Raw genomic sequence first — 17,426 nt, forward strand, 5'->3', positions numbered from 1 at the left:
GTAGCAGCTCATTTCAGAAGGTTCGGGATTCCTGTTTTCCTCTATCTGGACCACTGGCTACTCAAGGCAAAGTTGCCAGAGTTGGTGCTGCATCATCTGCAGGTAACACGTCTGTTGTTTGACTTGGGTTTCTCAATAAATATACCCAAATGTCACCTGGTGCCCTCTCGGAGAACCTGTTCATAGGGGCAGTACTGGACACTACTGTGTGTCGATCTTTCCCATCTCCGCAGAGGATTCTCGACATACAGGGAATGATTATTTTGTTTCATGATGGAGCGGTTGTTCCAGTCCTGAAGGTCCTACCTCTGCTCGGTCTGTTCGTTTCCTGCATGCTGTTGGTCACCCATGCACACTGGCGCATTAGGGCACTCCAGTGGTGCCTCCACAGACATTGGTTTCAGCACAATGGAGATCTTCGGAAGTTGGTCAGAATCTCCAGAGTCACTGCTTCGGGGTTGTCTTGGTGGAGTGTTTCGGATAACCTGTCTCAAGGGAAGCCTTTTCAGCCTCCTCCACCGGTGGCTACGGTGATCACGGATGCCTCCACTCTAGGATGAGGAGCACATCTGGGGGATCTGGAGGTCAAGGGTCTTTGGTCTCCAGAGGAAAGCTTACTTTACATCAACATTCTCGAATTGCAGGCAATACGTTTGGCTCTCAAGGCCTTCCTTCCCTCCCTTCGTGGTCAGGCGTTTCAAGTCCTGGTGGACAACACTACTGCGATGTGGTATATCAAAAAGCAGGGATGGGTAGGGTTGTATCGTTTCTGCAGAGAGGCTCTGTTGCTTTGGTCCTGGGTTCAGGACCACCAGATTTGTGTAGTTGCAAATCATCTGGCCAGGGTGCTGAACGTGCATGCTTCTAGTCTCAGTCTGCAGTATTCAGCAGACCACGAGTGGAGGCTGCACCTGGAGTTGATTTGCTGCATTTTTAGGGTGTGGGGGTCTCTTTGGGTAGACCTGTTTGCCACTCGAGAGAACGCACACTGCCCGTTATTCTAGAGTCTCCAGTATCCGATGCAGGGAGCACTGCTGGATGCGTTTCAACTGGATTGGAGGCACACACAGGCCCTTGGAGATTCCCTTCCCAAGCAGGATAACACAGCAGGGCAAAAAGAGTCAGTCCTTTTCCTCCACCACAGAGAGAAGCAGCAACTGCTGGCCAACAGCACACAGCAGAGGTGCAATACTCTTAGCTATTCTTCTTGGTAGGGTTGTCTTGTTCTTAAAGTCCTGGGGTTTTAGGTGTAATACTTATAACCTAAAACTTTCTTTTTTCTCTTTGTGGCAAGGGTCTCTGAACCCAGTCCAAACCAGTTCTGCATTTACTGGTGCAGCATGACCACAGGGGATGGAGATAGTATTGTGCAAAAAGGAGACACAGCCCATTCAGATGTAATCACACTACTGAGTCACCCAGGCAAGGCAGGGCACACCTCAACCCGCCCAGAGACTGTCTAGAGTGAATGCACAATTCAGCTCCTGTCACTCACTCACCAGAAGCTGAATACACAAACAGCCAGAGGCACACAGAATGGTAAAGATTTAAAAAGCACCTTCACCAAAAGGTGTGTTAATAAATTCTGAGTTCAGAGAGCCTAAACTTAATTTTCCTATCTTGTCCCTATTGCAAGTTACACGTATAAAAATGTAACAGTGTGACTCCAATGATAAGCCTATGGGACAGATAGACTTTCAATAGTGAAAAAACTACTTACACAGTATTTCACTATCAGGACATGTCACACACACTAGCATGTGTCCAACCTTTCACATGCACTGCACAATGACCATGGGGGTACCTTGGGCCTACCTTAGGAATGCCTTGCATGTAAGGAAGAGGAAGGTTTAGACCTGGCAAGTGGGTGCACTTGCCAGGCAACACAGCAGTACACATCTGTGCACGCAGACACTACAGTGGTAGGTCTGAGGTACATTTACAGGGCTACTTATGTGGGTGGCATAACCAGTGCTGCAAGCCCACTAGTAGCATTTGACTTACAGGCCCCGCCACACACTGTGCACTTTGCTAGGGACTTTCCAGTAAATCAAGTATGCCAATCATGGATAGCCAATCATATCACAATGTATACAGAAAGCAAATGCACTTTAGCACTGACTAGCAGTGGTAAAGTGCCCAGAATCCCATAGCCAATAAAAACAGGGTCAGAAAAATAGGAGGCAAAGGCAAAATATTTGGGGATAAATCTGTCAAAAGGGCCATGTCTAACAAGGAGATATCTCACACCAATTTAGAAAAACAAGGTAACATTCAAAAAAGAAAATGAGACTAAAGTTGATAAAAATCCAGGCCGATATATGCAGTTTTAAAGGTTTAAGTAAAAATAGCACCAAGAAGCAGAAAATGCTAACTGTGGGTACTTGGTCACGCTAGAACGGGACAAAGTCAGGCCAACCACAATGAAGTGGGGGCCAGATACAGAGACCAGTTTAGTCCCACTGAAAAAGGTACCTTCCTAAAGTCCAGCTTTTGGGCTTTTCATAGGAGGAGCTCAACTGATTCCAGCCAAGGGTCAAGGACCTGGGAGGCACCAGTGGGGGATCAGGAACTCACTCCAGCAGGGCACAGGCAGGTCCCGTTGCAGGTCAAGCAGATCCAGTTGCAGGTCCATGCAAGGCTAGTTGCTGTAGGTCAACTGGGCATTTGCAGGGAGGACTCTGGAGCTTGTTGTGTCCCTGTAACTCAGACTAGGAGTTCAACCAATTGACCCTTGGAGTCACTCTGGTAGTCCTGTGTTCAAGTAGATTGTCCTCACTCCATCAAGCAGCAAGGCTGGCATCAAGCAGTGGGGCAGTCCTCTGAAGAACAAGGCAGGCCTCAAGCAGCATGGATGTCCTCTGAAGAGCAAGGCAGGGCTTAAACAGCAAGGTAACCCTCTGGTAGCAGCAGAGCAGTCCTCTGAGAAACAAGGCTGGCCTCAAGCAGAAGTACAGTCCTCTGAGAAACAGGGCAGTCAATCTGTAGTCTTCTGCCAGTCCAGTAATGTACTGAAGAGTTGGTCTGAGGTTTCAATATTTATACCTGGTGCCAGCCTTTGAAGTAGGAGAAACTTTAAGGTCTTTCTGCTGTCTGGTTCTGGACAGTCCTCCATTCATCGGCCCAGGGTCCAAGCGGTCTGGTGTGACAAAAGCCTGGTGTCAAGCTCTATGTGAGTGCTCTGAGGCAGCTTTTTTGAAATGTAAGTGAGGCAGAGAGCAGCTCCTCCCCTCCCATCTAGAATTACCCACCCTACCAACACCTAGTCCGCCTTCGTCTCATTGTCTGGGAGGAATACACAAAGGCCAACTGCTAACTACACCTAGTCATGTGGCACAGGATACAGGCACCAAATGGTTAAGAGAAAAAAAGCCAACTTTCTAAAAGTGGCATTTTCAGATTTGTGACTTTCATTTTACCATTAAAGAGGATTTTAATTTACTATTTATCTGAGACCAAACATTACATTTCTACCTGTTCTCAATCAAATGTTAGCACTTATTAAATGTAATGGGGTAACCCAATTTAATCCTATGGTGGAGGAAGACCTTGCAGTAGTGAAAAATGAATGTATGACTTTTTCACAACCAGGACATGTGAAACTCAAATGTACATGTCCAGCTTTTGAAATACAATGCACCTTGGCCTATGTGCTTGCTTTCGGGGTGACTTATATGTATTAAAAAGGAAGGTTTAAGTCTAGTAAAAGGTTTATTTTGCCAAGACGAATTAGCAGGTTACAACTCTGTGCAGGCTTCAATGACAGACCTGGGGCATGTTTTAAAGGGATATTTGAGTGGGTGGAAAAATAAGTGTTGCACGCCCACTATTAGCATGTAATTTACACACCCTGGGTAACATGTAGTACTCACTTGATTAGGACCTTATAGGTAAATTAAATCTGCAAACTGGGTGTAAGCCAATTTTGCTACTTTTAAGGAGTCAGCACAAGTCCTAAAACCAACAATAACCAATGTGATTCTGTGCACTGTGTTTGTATAATGCAAACAGACTAATAATAATTAAGTATATATTATAGGCAACAACAACAGCCATATTGGGTAACCATTGAAAGGTTCGTCGCTAGGAACCACATGTGACTAATTTGCCCAGAGACTTCAGAAAGATAGGATTATATATTCACCCCATTATGTTTTGTAATAAATATGATAATGGCACTCATACCACAAAAAATTATTTCAACAAAGATTAGGGAAGAAGGCAAAAAGGTTTGGGGGAAGATGACAACAAGGCTGTCAGGTCTACCGTGTGCGCCCCTAGCTGCCAGCGGAAAGTGGAGAGAACTACCCACCCTTGTAGGAGTTCTTATATAATATTGACTTAGTCAAAAGGTCACAATTTTATTGAGCCAATACCCAAATATTAAAAAGTACCATATTATCAGTTGAATCAGTAACCTTGTTTAAATGTAATCATTAATGACAATAAAATCATTCCAATGTTAAAATAATTGTCAGCAAAATATATTCAGTAAACCATTGAAAATCAACATAACTTATGTATGAGTTGTTCTTTTGCACCTTTAAGCCACATAAAATGCAACCAATGGGACCAACCTCTAGAGGTCCTGGAGTTCCCAAGCTGTAGAGCAAAAGCTCCAGCTCTAGGACTGCTTTAAAATGAGTGCAACTTTCGTGGAAATCAAGATTTCAAAGACTCTAGAAACTTTGGGCCACTTTGTAAATCAGTTCTGAGGGTGCTGCTACACTCCTGTAGGCCTCTCAATACTATACAATTTAATTGGTGGTGTTCCTGCCGCTCCTTAGGGAAATCACAGGGATCCAGCTATATGTAAACAAGCTCTTGCAGAGCATTATGGAGCGCTCCCTCCATGGAGCAGTGAATAATTAAATAGTGAGCTATCTCACAGTTGTTTTGTATGCGAGCTCCCTCGAGTCGTGCTTTCTGTTTGTGTTTTCTTCCTTTGGTGGGGTAGCTTGGTCCTACCCAGGGCCCCACAGAGCTATCCATCCATTGCCCACTCCCACGTGCCCTGAAGTTACCCCTCCTGGCCGGTACTTGGCTCTACCGTCGAGGGAGCTGGCATTCTCTCTCTCTCCTGTCCACGGTCTGTGCGGGCACGTGGAAGGCTGCAGACTGCGGTCCACTGTTTCTTCTGGATACCAGGGATGGGGTCCTTGTCTTCAGAGGGTGGGAATGAGGTCCCAGGCCCCATTTAGCTTGTGCCAGCCTGTGGCAATAAGGTTCTTAGGCTCAGTAGGATTCGGGAGGGAGGGTGGTGGGGCAACAAACGCCCACTTTCTTGGCAATTTAATAAAATTGTGCATTATCATCTCCTGGGGGCTTGGCCCTTCCCAGGGAATCATCAGGAGTAGCAACGGAGCCCCACACGCTCTGTTGCTCAATGTTAGGCATGCATAATTGGGCCATCTTCAATGGTGCACGCCTCAGGCCCTGTTAGGCCAATTTCCCTGATCTTTGGTTCATGTTACTCCTTATGGGGAGCTCTAGCCATAAGGATCATTCTGACCAAGTCCACTGCCTCCAAAAGGGTACACTCAGGGGAGCTGGTTTCATTGGCTCTCTGTGCAAGCTCTTTCCCTTTCCTGGCTTTTGGTCTTCCTCTTTGCCTGCTGGCACTCAAAGGTCCAGGTCTCTCAGGTGGTGCAAGGGGGCCAGCATTGCTGGCTCTGAAGTGACCCATTTAGTCTTGGGGCCAGCTACAGACAGAGTCTTTCGTCCATCAGGGAATTGGGTGACGTGTCCATGGTGTCCCCATATACTGGTACCATGTAATAGGGTCTTATAACTAAATGAAATGTGCTAATTAGGTATATGTCCATTTTACTGTGTTTAAAAGGGAGAGAACACGCATGTTACCACTGGTTAGCAAGAAAAAAAAGCACAGAGTCCTATGGCCAAGAAAATCGAGTTCAGCAAATGAAAACAAAAATCTAGGCGAGTGTGATGAAGAGCATAGCAGGTTAAAGTAGATGGAAGGAAAATTGCTCATATGCTGAGGTGGTTGATATCTAAGTAATATTGAAAAGTTAGTGGTGGGGCTTAGCGAGATACATAGAAAGAAACCGTCAACACCCTTGATTCCTGGCACTATGACCGAAGATGCAGAAGGATAGCCTTTAACAATTGCTAATACACTTACACGTTTTTGGCCAGGTCCTGCTAATAACACCTTATTGCCGGCTAAGACAGTGCGCAATTTAGGGGTGATGTTAGACAGTAATCTACAATTAGACTCCCAGGTAAAAAAAACTGTGAACACCTGTCTATCTCTGCTTCGGGCTCTTCGGAAGATACTTCCTTTCTTACCATCTGCAGCGAGAGCTCAGGTGGTACGGAGTATCGTCCTAAGCAAAATGGATTACTGCTACACGCTCCTATTGGGGACTCCTGCCTCCTTGATAAAAAAGCTACAAAGAGTGCAGAATATGGCGGCTAGGATGGCATTTAACCGGCCACATAGAGCCTCTGCATCACTTGCCTTAAAGTATCTACACTGGCTGCCCATTGCACAAAGAGTCCAATTTAAGGCACTATGTATTGTCTTTAGAGCAATACATAAAATTGGACCAAAGATGCTGCAAAGGAAATTCACATGGTACTCTCCTGTTAGATGCCTGCGTTCCTCCTCAGCTAATTGGATCTGTGTTCCCTGTGTGACTAGGGCCCGTATGGGCGGTAGATCCTTCTCATTCACAGCATCCAGACTTTGGAATGCCCTACCCTTGGAGCTGAGACTAATAAATACCTTGTCAAGTTTCAGAAAAGCACTGAAAACTAGGCTGTTTCCCAGAGATTAGCTCCCTATTGTTGTGGGTAGTATTCGCAATAGCTGATTGGTAACTCTAAGCGCCAGGATACCCTTTGGTTGATAGTGCGCTACATAAGTGGACCTACATTACATTACAAGTGTACCTAGATTACTTACACTTTGCTTCCTTTCTGGTTTGTTCTGTTGAAAAATACGGTACCTTAAAGGCAGTGCTTCAAGAGTTTCCGACTAGGCAATCTCAGTTACCCTAGTTACCATAATATTTAGCCTTCTCAGTTTCCATCAGACGTATATCATTAGCTTGAGTTAGCAGTATATTTTTTAGAGAGTGCATTTATGTAGCTTACCTTTATGTGCTTGGTGGAGCAATGGGAAAGATTTCACACATGGTTTCTTTTGCAGATTGCTACAGATCTTGAGGGGTTTGCTCATTAAAAGTGTTTGTTAAACCGACATAAGAACCATCTGTATGTAGTCCATCAACAAATCTCTAACAATAAGATTATGCAATTCGTATGACTGGAACCTTCATATACACCCTTCATCATATCCAGCATCGACGACGAAAGCCACCCGCAATTATACTTGACCAGTATTCTATACTATTAATATTATCCAGGTGTTGCAACCAAACCTGAAAATTGTTATGTATGTATGACTATTCCTTTCAAGACCCTTTTGTATGCCTCAGAATATCCGATAAGTAATTTCGATTTAGTGAGTGTGATTTTGTGGTCTAGCTGTACTCCGATCATAGCACAACTACTATAATAATTTAACTGAGGGAATATCCACGTTTTAAGCTATTTACTAAAAGAGAAAATGTTCTAAATGAAGCACATTTGTAGATTGAGATATATTCAATGTGTACGGTCAAGTCCTGACAAGGAAGAGTCACCTTTTCGTGTTTCCCTCCCTCATCGAGGAGTGATGGAATTACAGTTGTCCTGGAATCAGTGATTCATGATACTATTGGTGCAGAGATTGTGTTTTGGAACAGAACTATGCCTGGGATCACAGAACATCAGTATGTAGGGACTGAGTAACCATGCCACATCAGTACCCATGAGCCCCGATCCAGATGAGCTCATAATGCTTCACCTGCTCTCCTAACCTTCCCAGAGTATAAAAAAAAATACTTTTATTTGATTCAAATCAAAAAAATTCTTTCATTTGATTTCATTAAAATCATAAATGGGTGGACGTACCAACATGTTTCATAAAACCAAAAATCCACATTTTAAAGCTAGAAGTTAAATAAAGACAAGAGTTGTAGGAGGGTGAAAAGACAAAAGAGGTTTGAAGCTAAATCGTGTCAACAGGCGGTAAATTAAGAAATGAAAACATTTTAATGCTCCCTTTTTGCAAGAGTTTGTAACATAATGAAGCTGTCCTGGACAGTTAGCTGCTAATACATTAAAAAATTATATGATCAGAGCAAATTAATAGCTGTGTACAATTATTTTCATGCTGCTTATGTTAAATCGCTACTTTTGTCCAGTTCTTTTGCCGCCATTTTCCAAAGGTTTATGGCTCTACAGTATAATTGAATAGACATGCCTCCGAGGCATTTTATAACTGCTGCTCTGCATGTCCTTATTTGTGCGTTTCTTAGTGCCTCACGCAAAACAGATTTCCTGAATACTAGTAATGCGGGGCAGATACCTTTCTCTCGGCTCCACAGCAAGCAGTGAAACAGCGTGGACCTTGCCTGAACCAGCCAAGTCCGCGCCAGCTCCCAAGAAGGGCTCCAAGAAAGGGCTCTCCAAGCCGCCCAAGAAGGACGGGAAGAAGCGCAAAAGGAGCAGGAAGGAAAGCTATGCCATCTACATTTACAAAGTGATGAAGCAGGTGCACCCGGACACCAGCATCTCCGCCAAGGCCATGGGCATCATGAACTCCTCCCCAGAGTAATAAGTAATTTGGTAACCCAGAACACAACACTCTAATCCCCTTAGGGAACCACAGTAACAGATCATCACTTGTGATTTGCTCACTCATGCATGTCCATAATAAACAAAAACAATACACAAAACAGTTGACAATATTTATTGAATCTATTGTGTTCTATTATGTAACAACTGCACTGTAATTAAAAAACATATACAATGTAATTAATATCACTATTTACCTTATACAATGAAAAGCCCTATGATGGGTATTGATATATCTGCCTAAGCCCAGCCTCACAATATTATACGAAAGATATGTGGATGGTGATGGGCCCCATACCTGGCATTTGCTGTTAGATGGACTGCATCTCAGATTGCGCAAAACTGGCAATCTGATTCTGGGGCCTCTTCTCTGCTAGAAATCCTTTTCTATATTTTCAAAATGGCAAGTCTAGTTTTATATGAAAAGAAATGCCCAATTCGTAAACAGTGGCTGGGTCTTTTCTATTGTGTCTAGGTGTTAGTGTCTGGCCACAGAGAAGTACAGGTTACAATAATGTTTGACCATGTTCTAAATTTCAGACTGAATCTCAACAAGAAGCAGAACAAAAGAACATGTGCAACCATTTCCAAAATAATGGTGTGAAACAAAAACATGCATGTATCGTAACGTGTGCAAAGCAAAAGCATTCTACAACGTGTGTAGTGTGCGCTGTTAGGCTAACATAAGAGAAAAATACAGGGGGCACTATTGGGGTTTTTGCAACACTATGCTACTGAATAAGGTTGTTCTTAATTACTTAAGAGAATATCCCTAAAAGGGTATGCAGATGCTGTTCAGAGTTTTACATAGAATGCAAGAGGAAGTATGCTGCCAATAAGGTTAAGACAGCAGAGAGGAGACTGAAATAAATTGGTATGCACAAGAAGCTAGGGGAGCCTTTGCATTTAGCACCACCTGAATACAGCGTAACGTAATGCAATCTCAACCTATGCTAATTCCTCTGAAACAAATAAAATGCATCCCACTGTAATTTTCCAGCTCTGAGATTAATATAACAATTCCACCCAGTAATGGGGCTCAGCAAGGCCAAAAATGGTCTTGGTTTACTTTTGTTCCCTTTCCGAATGGTTGTTGTCCTGCAGTTGAGGCTGGGCAGTTCCTATTTGGTCAGCATCACAGCTTATTTATATAGGCTAGTGTCCATCTTTAGTGGCACAGTGAACAAAACATGATGGTCCGGGATGTGTTCCAGGGTATGTAGCAGAGAATAAAGTTCATTCAATCAATTCACTCATCACTTTTAATTTTTTCCCCTCAATAACGCTGAAAGTGTATAGGTTTAACCAAGATATATGCCTCGTGATCTCTGTGTTGTGAAATTTGAGCTGCACCTAACTGATGAGGCCCAATAAGAACAAAACTAGCCTGGGGCTTCTGTTCCTGCTGAGAGGAGCTCTGGTCTGGGAGTTTACACTGCACTGTTCCCATTGTAGCAAGACCAAAGACGATTTGCATAAGGTTTATCAGCGTCTGGTATTGCACATTGAGGAGAAATGTATAGGCTTGAATACAACACTGATTAATTATCAATGACTGAGATTAATTCAAATATTCCACCATCGCTTCCTTGGTTCTTTTTCCTCTATGTGTGCAGATTCTCTCAGGATGTGAAGTGATCATATGTGACATCATTTGAGGTATATGATAAGTAGCTCCTTTACTTTAGTTACTATGTGTCTTTACTATTTAGACCAAGATGGGGGAAGGAGAAGAGGACATTTTGAATAGGCAGTTTTGCTGTCTTTTCTTACTTAAGACTGTCTCCTTTTTGGTAATCTTTACCCCTTTTGATCTGTGTATGGGAGCCTTTCAAAATTGCCCGCATATACATACAAAAGTATCAGAAGGAAGAAAAAGTTGAAAACCTCTCCAAATATTATCTTCTGATTGATACTATCTTTTTAATGTGCCAATCACTTAAACAAATGTAATTTTTTTTCTTTAAACATTTTTTATTGATAACACAAGCAGCTGATAGTTAATAAAAAAGAAAAACAAAAAAAAAGTATAAACAAGAATGCATTTGATCAGTACATAATATGTCTTGATATTTTTTCTAATACTTACAGAGAGTAATACATACAAAGAAAAGAGATAAATAAAAAAAATAAAAAAAGACATCAAGTGATCAGAGCAAATTCATATGTTAGCTAAGAGACAGATAATAAAATATCAAGGTAGACAAGACCCTTAATTAAATCAATTCATATTTGAACAAGTGAAAAGACATCCCCATATTCTGTCTATATTCTTAAGTGCTTTATCACCCCTTTTCCTAGCTAAAGATAATTCCATATCATATATCTAAACAAATGTAATTTGTGTGTAAATAAACTATTCAGAAATAAAAGTCGTTATCTTCCTTTAGGTACCTCATCCTTCTATATACAGTGCCGTTTCACTTACTTTTTGATTTCCTTTTTCGTTGTTTTTTTTATGATTAGATTGAAACTGGGGTTTGGATATGAGTGATGCCTTTGGCTTTGCTTCTGGGGGATCACAGTTGAACAGTCTTTTGGGTCTGACTGCTATTATGATATTTTCGGAGTCCAATCAGTCATCGGCGTCCTATATCAAAAGATGCAGGATCTCTATGAAGCTGTAATTACCTAAAATATATTACTGTTTAGAAAGACATCCAACGTTTTACTTTTAAGTTCTTTGTATTAGTCTAACAACTATCTCATTTGCTTCACTTAACATATTCTTCTACCTCAAGTAAAAAAAACTCAGCTTTGAAATATGCACTCTTTGTACACTCTCTAGCCCAATCAACACCAGAATCTATCTGATTGTACACAACAGTGGTCTTGTTTTAACATCATCTCATTGCCAAAGCTCCAACCTCATGCAAACCATCTCACTAAACACCCAGTCACAATGTAACACCATCTCACTATTCCTAAGCCACCAAGCCGCCACTAGTGTCCTGGTTTTCTCCCTCTGAACAGGGGTGATTCAGGTATGTAGGCCACACAGCTAAATGGAATTGCAATTCAATATTAAGCAAAAGCAACGTGTTTTGGCCAATACAGATGGGACCATCTGGTGCATCATACATGATAAATAGAATAGCATATATGTCATGTACAGAAATGAGCGAGTGAGCAGGTCAGAGCTACCCTGCTCTTCTGTTTTGATGTCATTCAAAAAGCCCTCCTAAATAATATGAAGGGGGCAACAAGAGTTCACTTGCTTTGTTTACCCACGCTGCTATACACAGAATATTAAGATTACTGTCCTGGGATAAACTTTCCATATTCTTACAATGCAGAAGGCTACGATCCCCCAGGTAGAGCAAAATAAGACGTCCTGCCCTACAGATGCTTGCCTCAGTGCTCCCCCTTCTTTTAACATGGGTCCAAATTGTTAAGCTCCAAATGTTTAGGCAAAGAGCATGCTAATAAAGGCACTTTCTTACTCATAACTCCTTGGTGAAAAACATATGTCGTCCATAATTCTGTCACTGAGGAATGTTGTTCTTGGTTAAAATAAATGTAACAAAGCCATTTCTGTCGCAGCCATAAGATATTAATAAGATATTAATAGTTCATATGAAACTTGCACTGTTTAGTTTGCGTATGGCATATATTACTAGAAAATAATCATGAAAGCCTCCAAATTCGTTCTGGTGTACTTTACACATTTCGCAAAGTGATTTCGCAAAGTGATAGTTCAAGGAGACTAATTCCCATTTCACCAACCTAACAAATTATTCCTTCATCCCTCCCCTGGTTGTCTCGTTAAAATGTTATGCAAATACAATGACTGACTGCCTTACAATAAATAGCCACACTTTTTTACAACCTTTCCTTTTTTTATATTAAGAAAAAACAGAAAATGAAATGATTGGAGCATCTCTCAGGAAAATGAAGCAGACCAAAGACCACAGAAGGCCAGGCGGGTTTCCATGATCTGAAGCTGGAAAAACAGCGAGTGCAATCAATTGACTGGACTCCAGAGAATGGATACTTTTCATGCTGTACCATCCACCACGTGCCACTTCATTTTTTCAATGTTCCCAGTCAGTACCATCGCAGAAACAGCGCGTTGTTTTCCGAACAGGTGCAAAAAACCACGATGAAATAACCTTAAAATGAAATAAAATGCCACAGCCCTCAGTGTGGCACGTTTGAGATACAATTTTCTATTGCGTTTGGTTTGATTACATGTATAATGTATACGTATTGTAGGATGCTGCAGCTAATGCTTTAGTGTACACTATATAGACCGTATAATTTTTATTCGGGACAGCAATGCAATATATACTAAGGGGCCTCACCCACAATCTAACGTTTTAACATCTGTCATGGAGCTTGCCTTTATTTGCCCACAATCCATGGTCTCCAGAAAGGATGGCAATTTTTAAAAAACAATGTTTGTAATAATGGATAGCACAACATTTCACCCTGCAAGACACTTTTTTCGAAGAATCGCCATAAAATCAAATCCATGTCCTATGTCAGATTTATAGCCTGGTCTTTCGCACGTTTTTATGTAAATATCCGGATTTTATTTTTTAGAATTAGATAAAGTGCTTTTTTGCATTTAGTCTTTGAGCGATGAATCTAATTTTTAAATAGCTATTATTTAAAGGTACAGTATCATGTTACTGCGCTATCACCTATATATAATTTTACTATTGCTGGTATGTCGAATAACATTTTATTTGTAAAATGTATATTTATGTTTGAAAATGATGAAACATAATATGTATGAAGCTATTGTTAGCTTCTCCTAGCTAAAAGAAAAGGCACATGGCCTAACTTTATTGATATTAAACTCTGCTTTCTATTTTGTTGATACTATGTATGATAAAAATGATCTAAATGGTGAATGTACATACAGTATGTGTGTGATTGCTTTATACACTGTTAAATAAGGAAATGTTTTATGCAACAAAACTTTAAGATAAAGCATTTAATGCATGCTTACAAAATCAAATGGCGGTTTAACAACGTTTATTTTTAATTTAAAATAAAAAAATGGTGTTGAACCTAATAAAAGAAACATGTTTATTAAATTGTGAACAGAGTTATTGCGTCTCTGTGTCTCATGTTTATGGGTACAGTTTTGCAGTGATGTGTCACCACTCCATATTGTTCATGAGTGCATCAGTTGGTATGCTGATCGGTTAATGCACATGTGGTAGAGGTGTACCATCTGGATATCAGAGTTTTTACTTTTAGGTCATCATTATGAGCGGCCTGGAAATTGGTGTGATATTTATTGTACCTGCTAACATTTTGCTTCTCAACAAGCACCTGAACATACCTAGGATCATGATCTACAGACATTTGAGGCCTTTGTGTTATGACCACATGGAATCCATTCTCCTGCACATGAAGAGAATTCAACACATACAATGGAATGGATCTAAGACTACTGTAGAGAAACAGTAACCTGCAGGAAAGATTTTCCTTTCCCTCAGGAAAACTCTGAAAGAATAGGTTATACTGTTCACATTTATCGGCCCTGCCGATTTTTAAATAGCTCACAAATGTAAAACCGTGGTCGTCAGTGAACCGTCTGACACACAAGCTTATACCTCCATCTTAATTCACACACTGATGAACACTTAACTTTAAGTACCCTGGTGTACCACAGTTATCACCAGAATAAAGCTGTCAGAACTTGTGTATAAATATACTTATATTAACGAATGCCTTTTGGCAATCTGATTCACTATACAACACACATTTTCTTATTCTGCCTATTTAGGTCATCCCACCAGTTAATTGTGTCTGGTTTTATAGCAATTTGCGATGTCTGTAAATGGATGGCACAAAGAACCATGATGAAATAACCTTCAAATTAAATAATCTTCTAAGAGATGCAAACTAAAAGATAAATAGGCAATAAGGTAACAAATCCCTTGACAGATCTCTCAACAAGACCTTCGTTAAGATAACAAGATGCTTAAAGATAAAGTTATCAGATTCATAAGCTGCCTCACCTCTATAAATACAGAGACTTATGTCTGGCGTGGAGGTGTGGAACAGCTTAATATGATAGTTTTCGAACACGAATTGTTAAATAATAATTATCTCGGTTATTTATTGAAAGTGACCACCAAGACATCGCCTTAAATACTGCCTAGTTCAGCCAGCACTGTCACAACTTAAGCCTATAGCAGAAGCATGCTGTATATGGCTCTTTTCAATCAAAAGTCAATCTTATTATAGTAACAATGCTATAGAACCCCCTAACCTAACTGATGGTTCTCTAATGGGTACTTTACAAAGTTAACCATAACATTGTCTTTCATGCTCCAACAGTCCCTCAAGAGTAATAAGTGGTCAGCAGTATATCATCCCATGTAAGGAGAGTGGCTCTCTTCACCTATGTTATGTCACTTATGGTACTATGCTTATCATATGATGCTCATTTCATAAGAATGTTTCAGGTTTCAAGTTGTTTATGATCGCATATGGGAAAACTTTATGGTAATGAGCTGACTTGTATTATTGTCACATGCTTACACAGGCCGGAAATGACCTTTTGTGCACCCGTTCGTTGCTCTGCACTCTCTGGTTAAATGGCTTATGGGGAGATGATCGATTTAGTCACCTCGGGGTAGGGGTTTGGGGAGAGTTTATGCTTGGCTGTACTACATGCTATTTTTATACTTTTGTTTTTCCCTCCTCCCATTGTCGGAACTTTTCCCCCCACGGCACTGGACAGATATCTACTAGTTATGCCGGATGTATGATGCTACATGGCAAATGTTTTCATCCATGGCATGACATCACAGTTTTCACATTGCATGTTCTTTTACATCGCAAGTATCCACAATGCAACCATTACATCGCATTTCCATTGAAATGCATACAAAATAAATTTTCAACGCACACAAACACACCGCATGCTTTGACATCGCGATTTTTACCCTTAGGCCCACTCCCCTAAACCAGAAATTCTAAATCCTTTAATTACTACCTTACTCGAGGACCCCCAGACCCATCCCTAAACCCTGAAGCCTAAAACAGTACCCTACAGTACGACCCCCCAACACTTCCCTAAGCCCTAAACCCTAATACAGTACCCTACAGAAAGACCTCTTGACACTACCCTCAACCCTAAGCCTACCCTACACTACGACCACATAACACTTCCTTAAGCCCTAAACCCTAATACAGCACCCTACAATAAGACCCCCTGACACTACCCTCAACCCTACGCCTACCCTACAGTACGACCCCCTAACACTTCCCTAAGCCCTAAACTACACTCTAAGCACAATGCCACTTACTTCTGTCTCCTAGCGTCGTCCCTTACTCGCCTCTCTCCCGGTGCTCGTCCGTCCCGGTGCTCGCCCGCCTCTGTCCCGGTGCTCTGCCTCGCGTCTATTACACCACATGCGATTTAAAAGCACATTTATTTATTATTATTTTATTTTATTGAATTTGTATTGCGCTCAGCTACCCATAAAGGGTTTCCCGGCGCCAGGGACAGCGTAGAGAAGAGAGATAGGTATTTGCTGAAGCAGGAAAAGCAGAAAAACGTTTGATCAACTAAAACAGAAAGGTTTTTAGCTTTTTGCGAAAAGCCAAAAGATTGGTCTCCGTTTTGAGCGTCAATGGAAGAGTATTCCACATCTTCGGCCCCAAATGGGCAAAAGAGCGACCTCCCATTTTTGTCAAGCGAATTCTAGGAATTACAAAGTTTGCTTGATTTGATGACCTAAGGGGACGGTTTGGCTGGTATGGTCGGACAAGATTGTGCAAATATGCAGGAGCAAAACCCTGACGGATCTTAAACATAAGGCACAAAGTTTTAAAAGCTACACGGTCAGCAATTTTTAACCAATGGAGGTCACATAGGGCTTGTGTTGCAGACATTCTGCGAGGAACTTTGCACAGAAGGCGGGCAGCTGAGTTCTGCACAACTTGGAGTATATTCATTGTAGCTCTATCAGCTCCCAGATAGAGCACATTGCCGTAGTCGATACGGGACATTACAAGAGCCTGGACAACAGTTCGACTAGTAGACTCAGGCAGCATCCATAGGATCTTCTGCAACCAGCGTAGAGTATTAAAGCAGATTGCAGCGACCTTAGTTGCCTGTTGACGCATCGAGAGTTTCTCGTCGATTAGAAAGCCGAGGTTACGAACAACTGGCACTGGGGTAGGCAGTGGACCCATGTTACTAGGCCAATGTCTAGAACCCCAAAGATCTTTATGTTTGCCAAGTACGATAACCTCGGTCTTTTCACCATTGAGTTTTAACAGGTTAACCTGCATCCAGGCTGCAACCCGAGAAAGGCCGATTTTAAGGGCAGAGGTGTCCTGAGACCTACTGTCAGACAAGGAGAACACGATCTGCGTATCATCTGCATAGGAATAAATAGACAGACCGGCGTCCTCTACAATCGTGCCAAGGGGTCTGATGTAGATATTGAACAATAAAGGGCTCAATATAGACCCCTGCGGAACGCCATAAGCAGATGAACAGATCGCCGATTCAGCTTTGGTTGAAAATACCTGAAAGGTACGCTCATTAAGAAATGAAGCCACCCAGGCGAGCGCAGATCCTGCAACACCAAGGGAGTGAAGGGACTCTAGAAGAATGGAATGCGACACGGTATCAAAAGCTGCGCTTAAATCCAATAGTATAAGCGCAAAGGTCTCATCACTATCAATACCGTGTCGGAGTCGCTCAGTCACCCCCAGGAGTGCGGATTCGGTGGAATAAT

At 41.7% G+C, this 17,426-nt stretch overlaps 1 protein-coding gene across 1 annotated transcript in view; it reads left to right on the forward strand.

The window, feature by feature from the left end:
* PPP4R4 (protein phosphatase 4 regulatory subunit 4) overlaps positions 1-13,761 on the forward strand; it is a 1,921,930-nt gene extending 1,908,169 nt beyond the window's left edge. Inside the window, exon 26 of the mRNA XM_078660096.1 lies at positions 12,560-13,761. Within this exon, the coding sequence (XP_078516222.1) occupies positions 12,560-12,575 (16 nt within the window). The 3' untranslated portion in view covers positions 12,576-13,761. The remainder of the gene's footprint in view (positions 1-12,559) is intronic.
* Positions 13,762-17,426: the final 3,665 nt, after the last annotated feature.

The sequence above is a fragment of the Lissotriton helveticus genome, chromosome 9 (genome assembly GCF_964261635.1).
Source record: "Lissotriton helveticus chromosome 9, aLisHel1.1, whole genome shotgun sequence".
Taxonomy (NCBI): domain Eukaryota; kingdom Metazoa; phylum Chordata; class Amphibia; order Caudata; family Salamandridae; genus Lissotriton; species Lissotriton helveticus.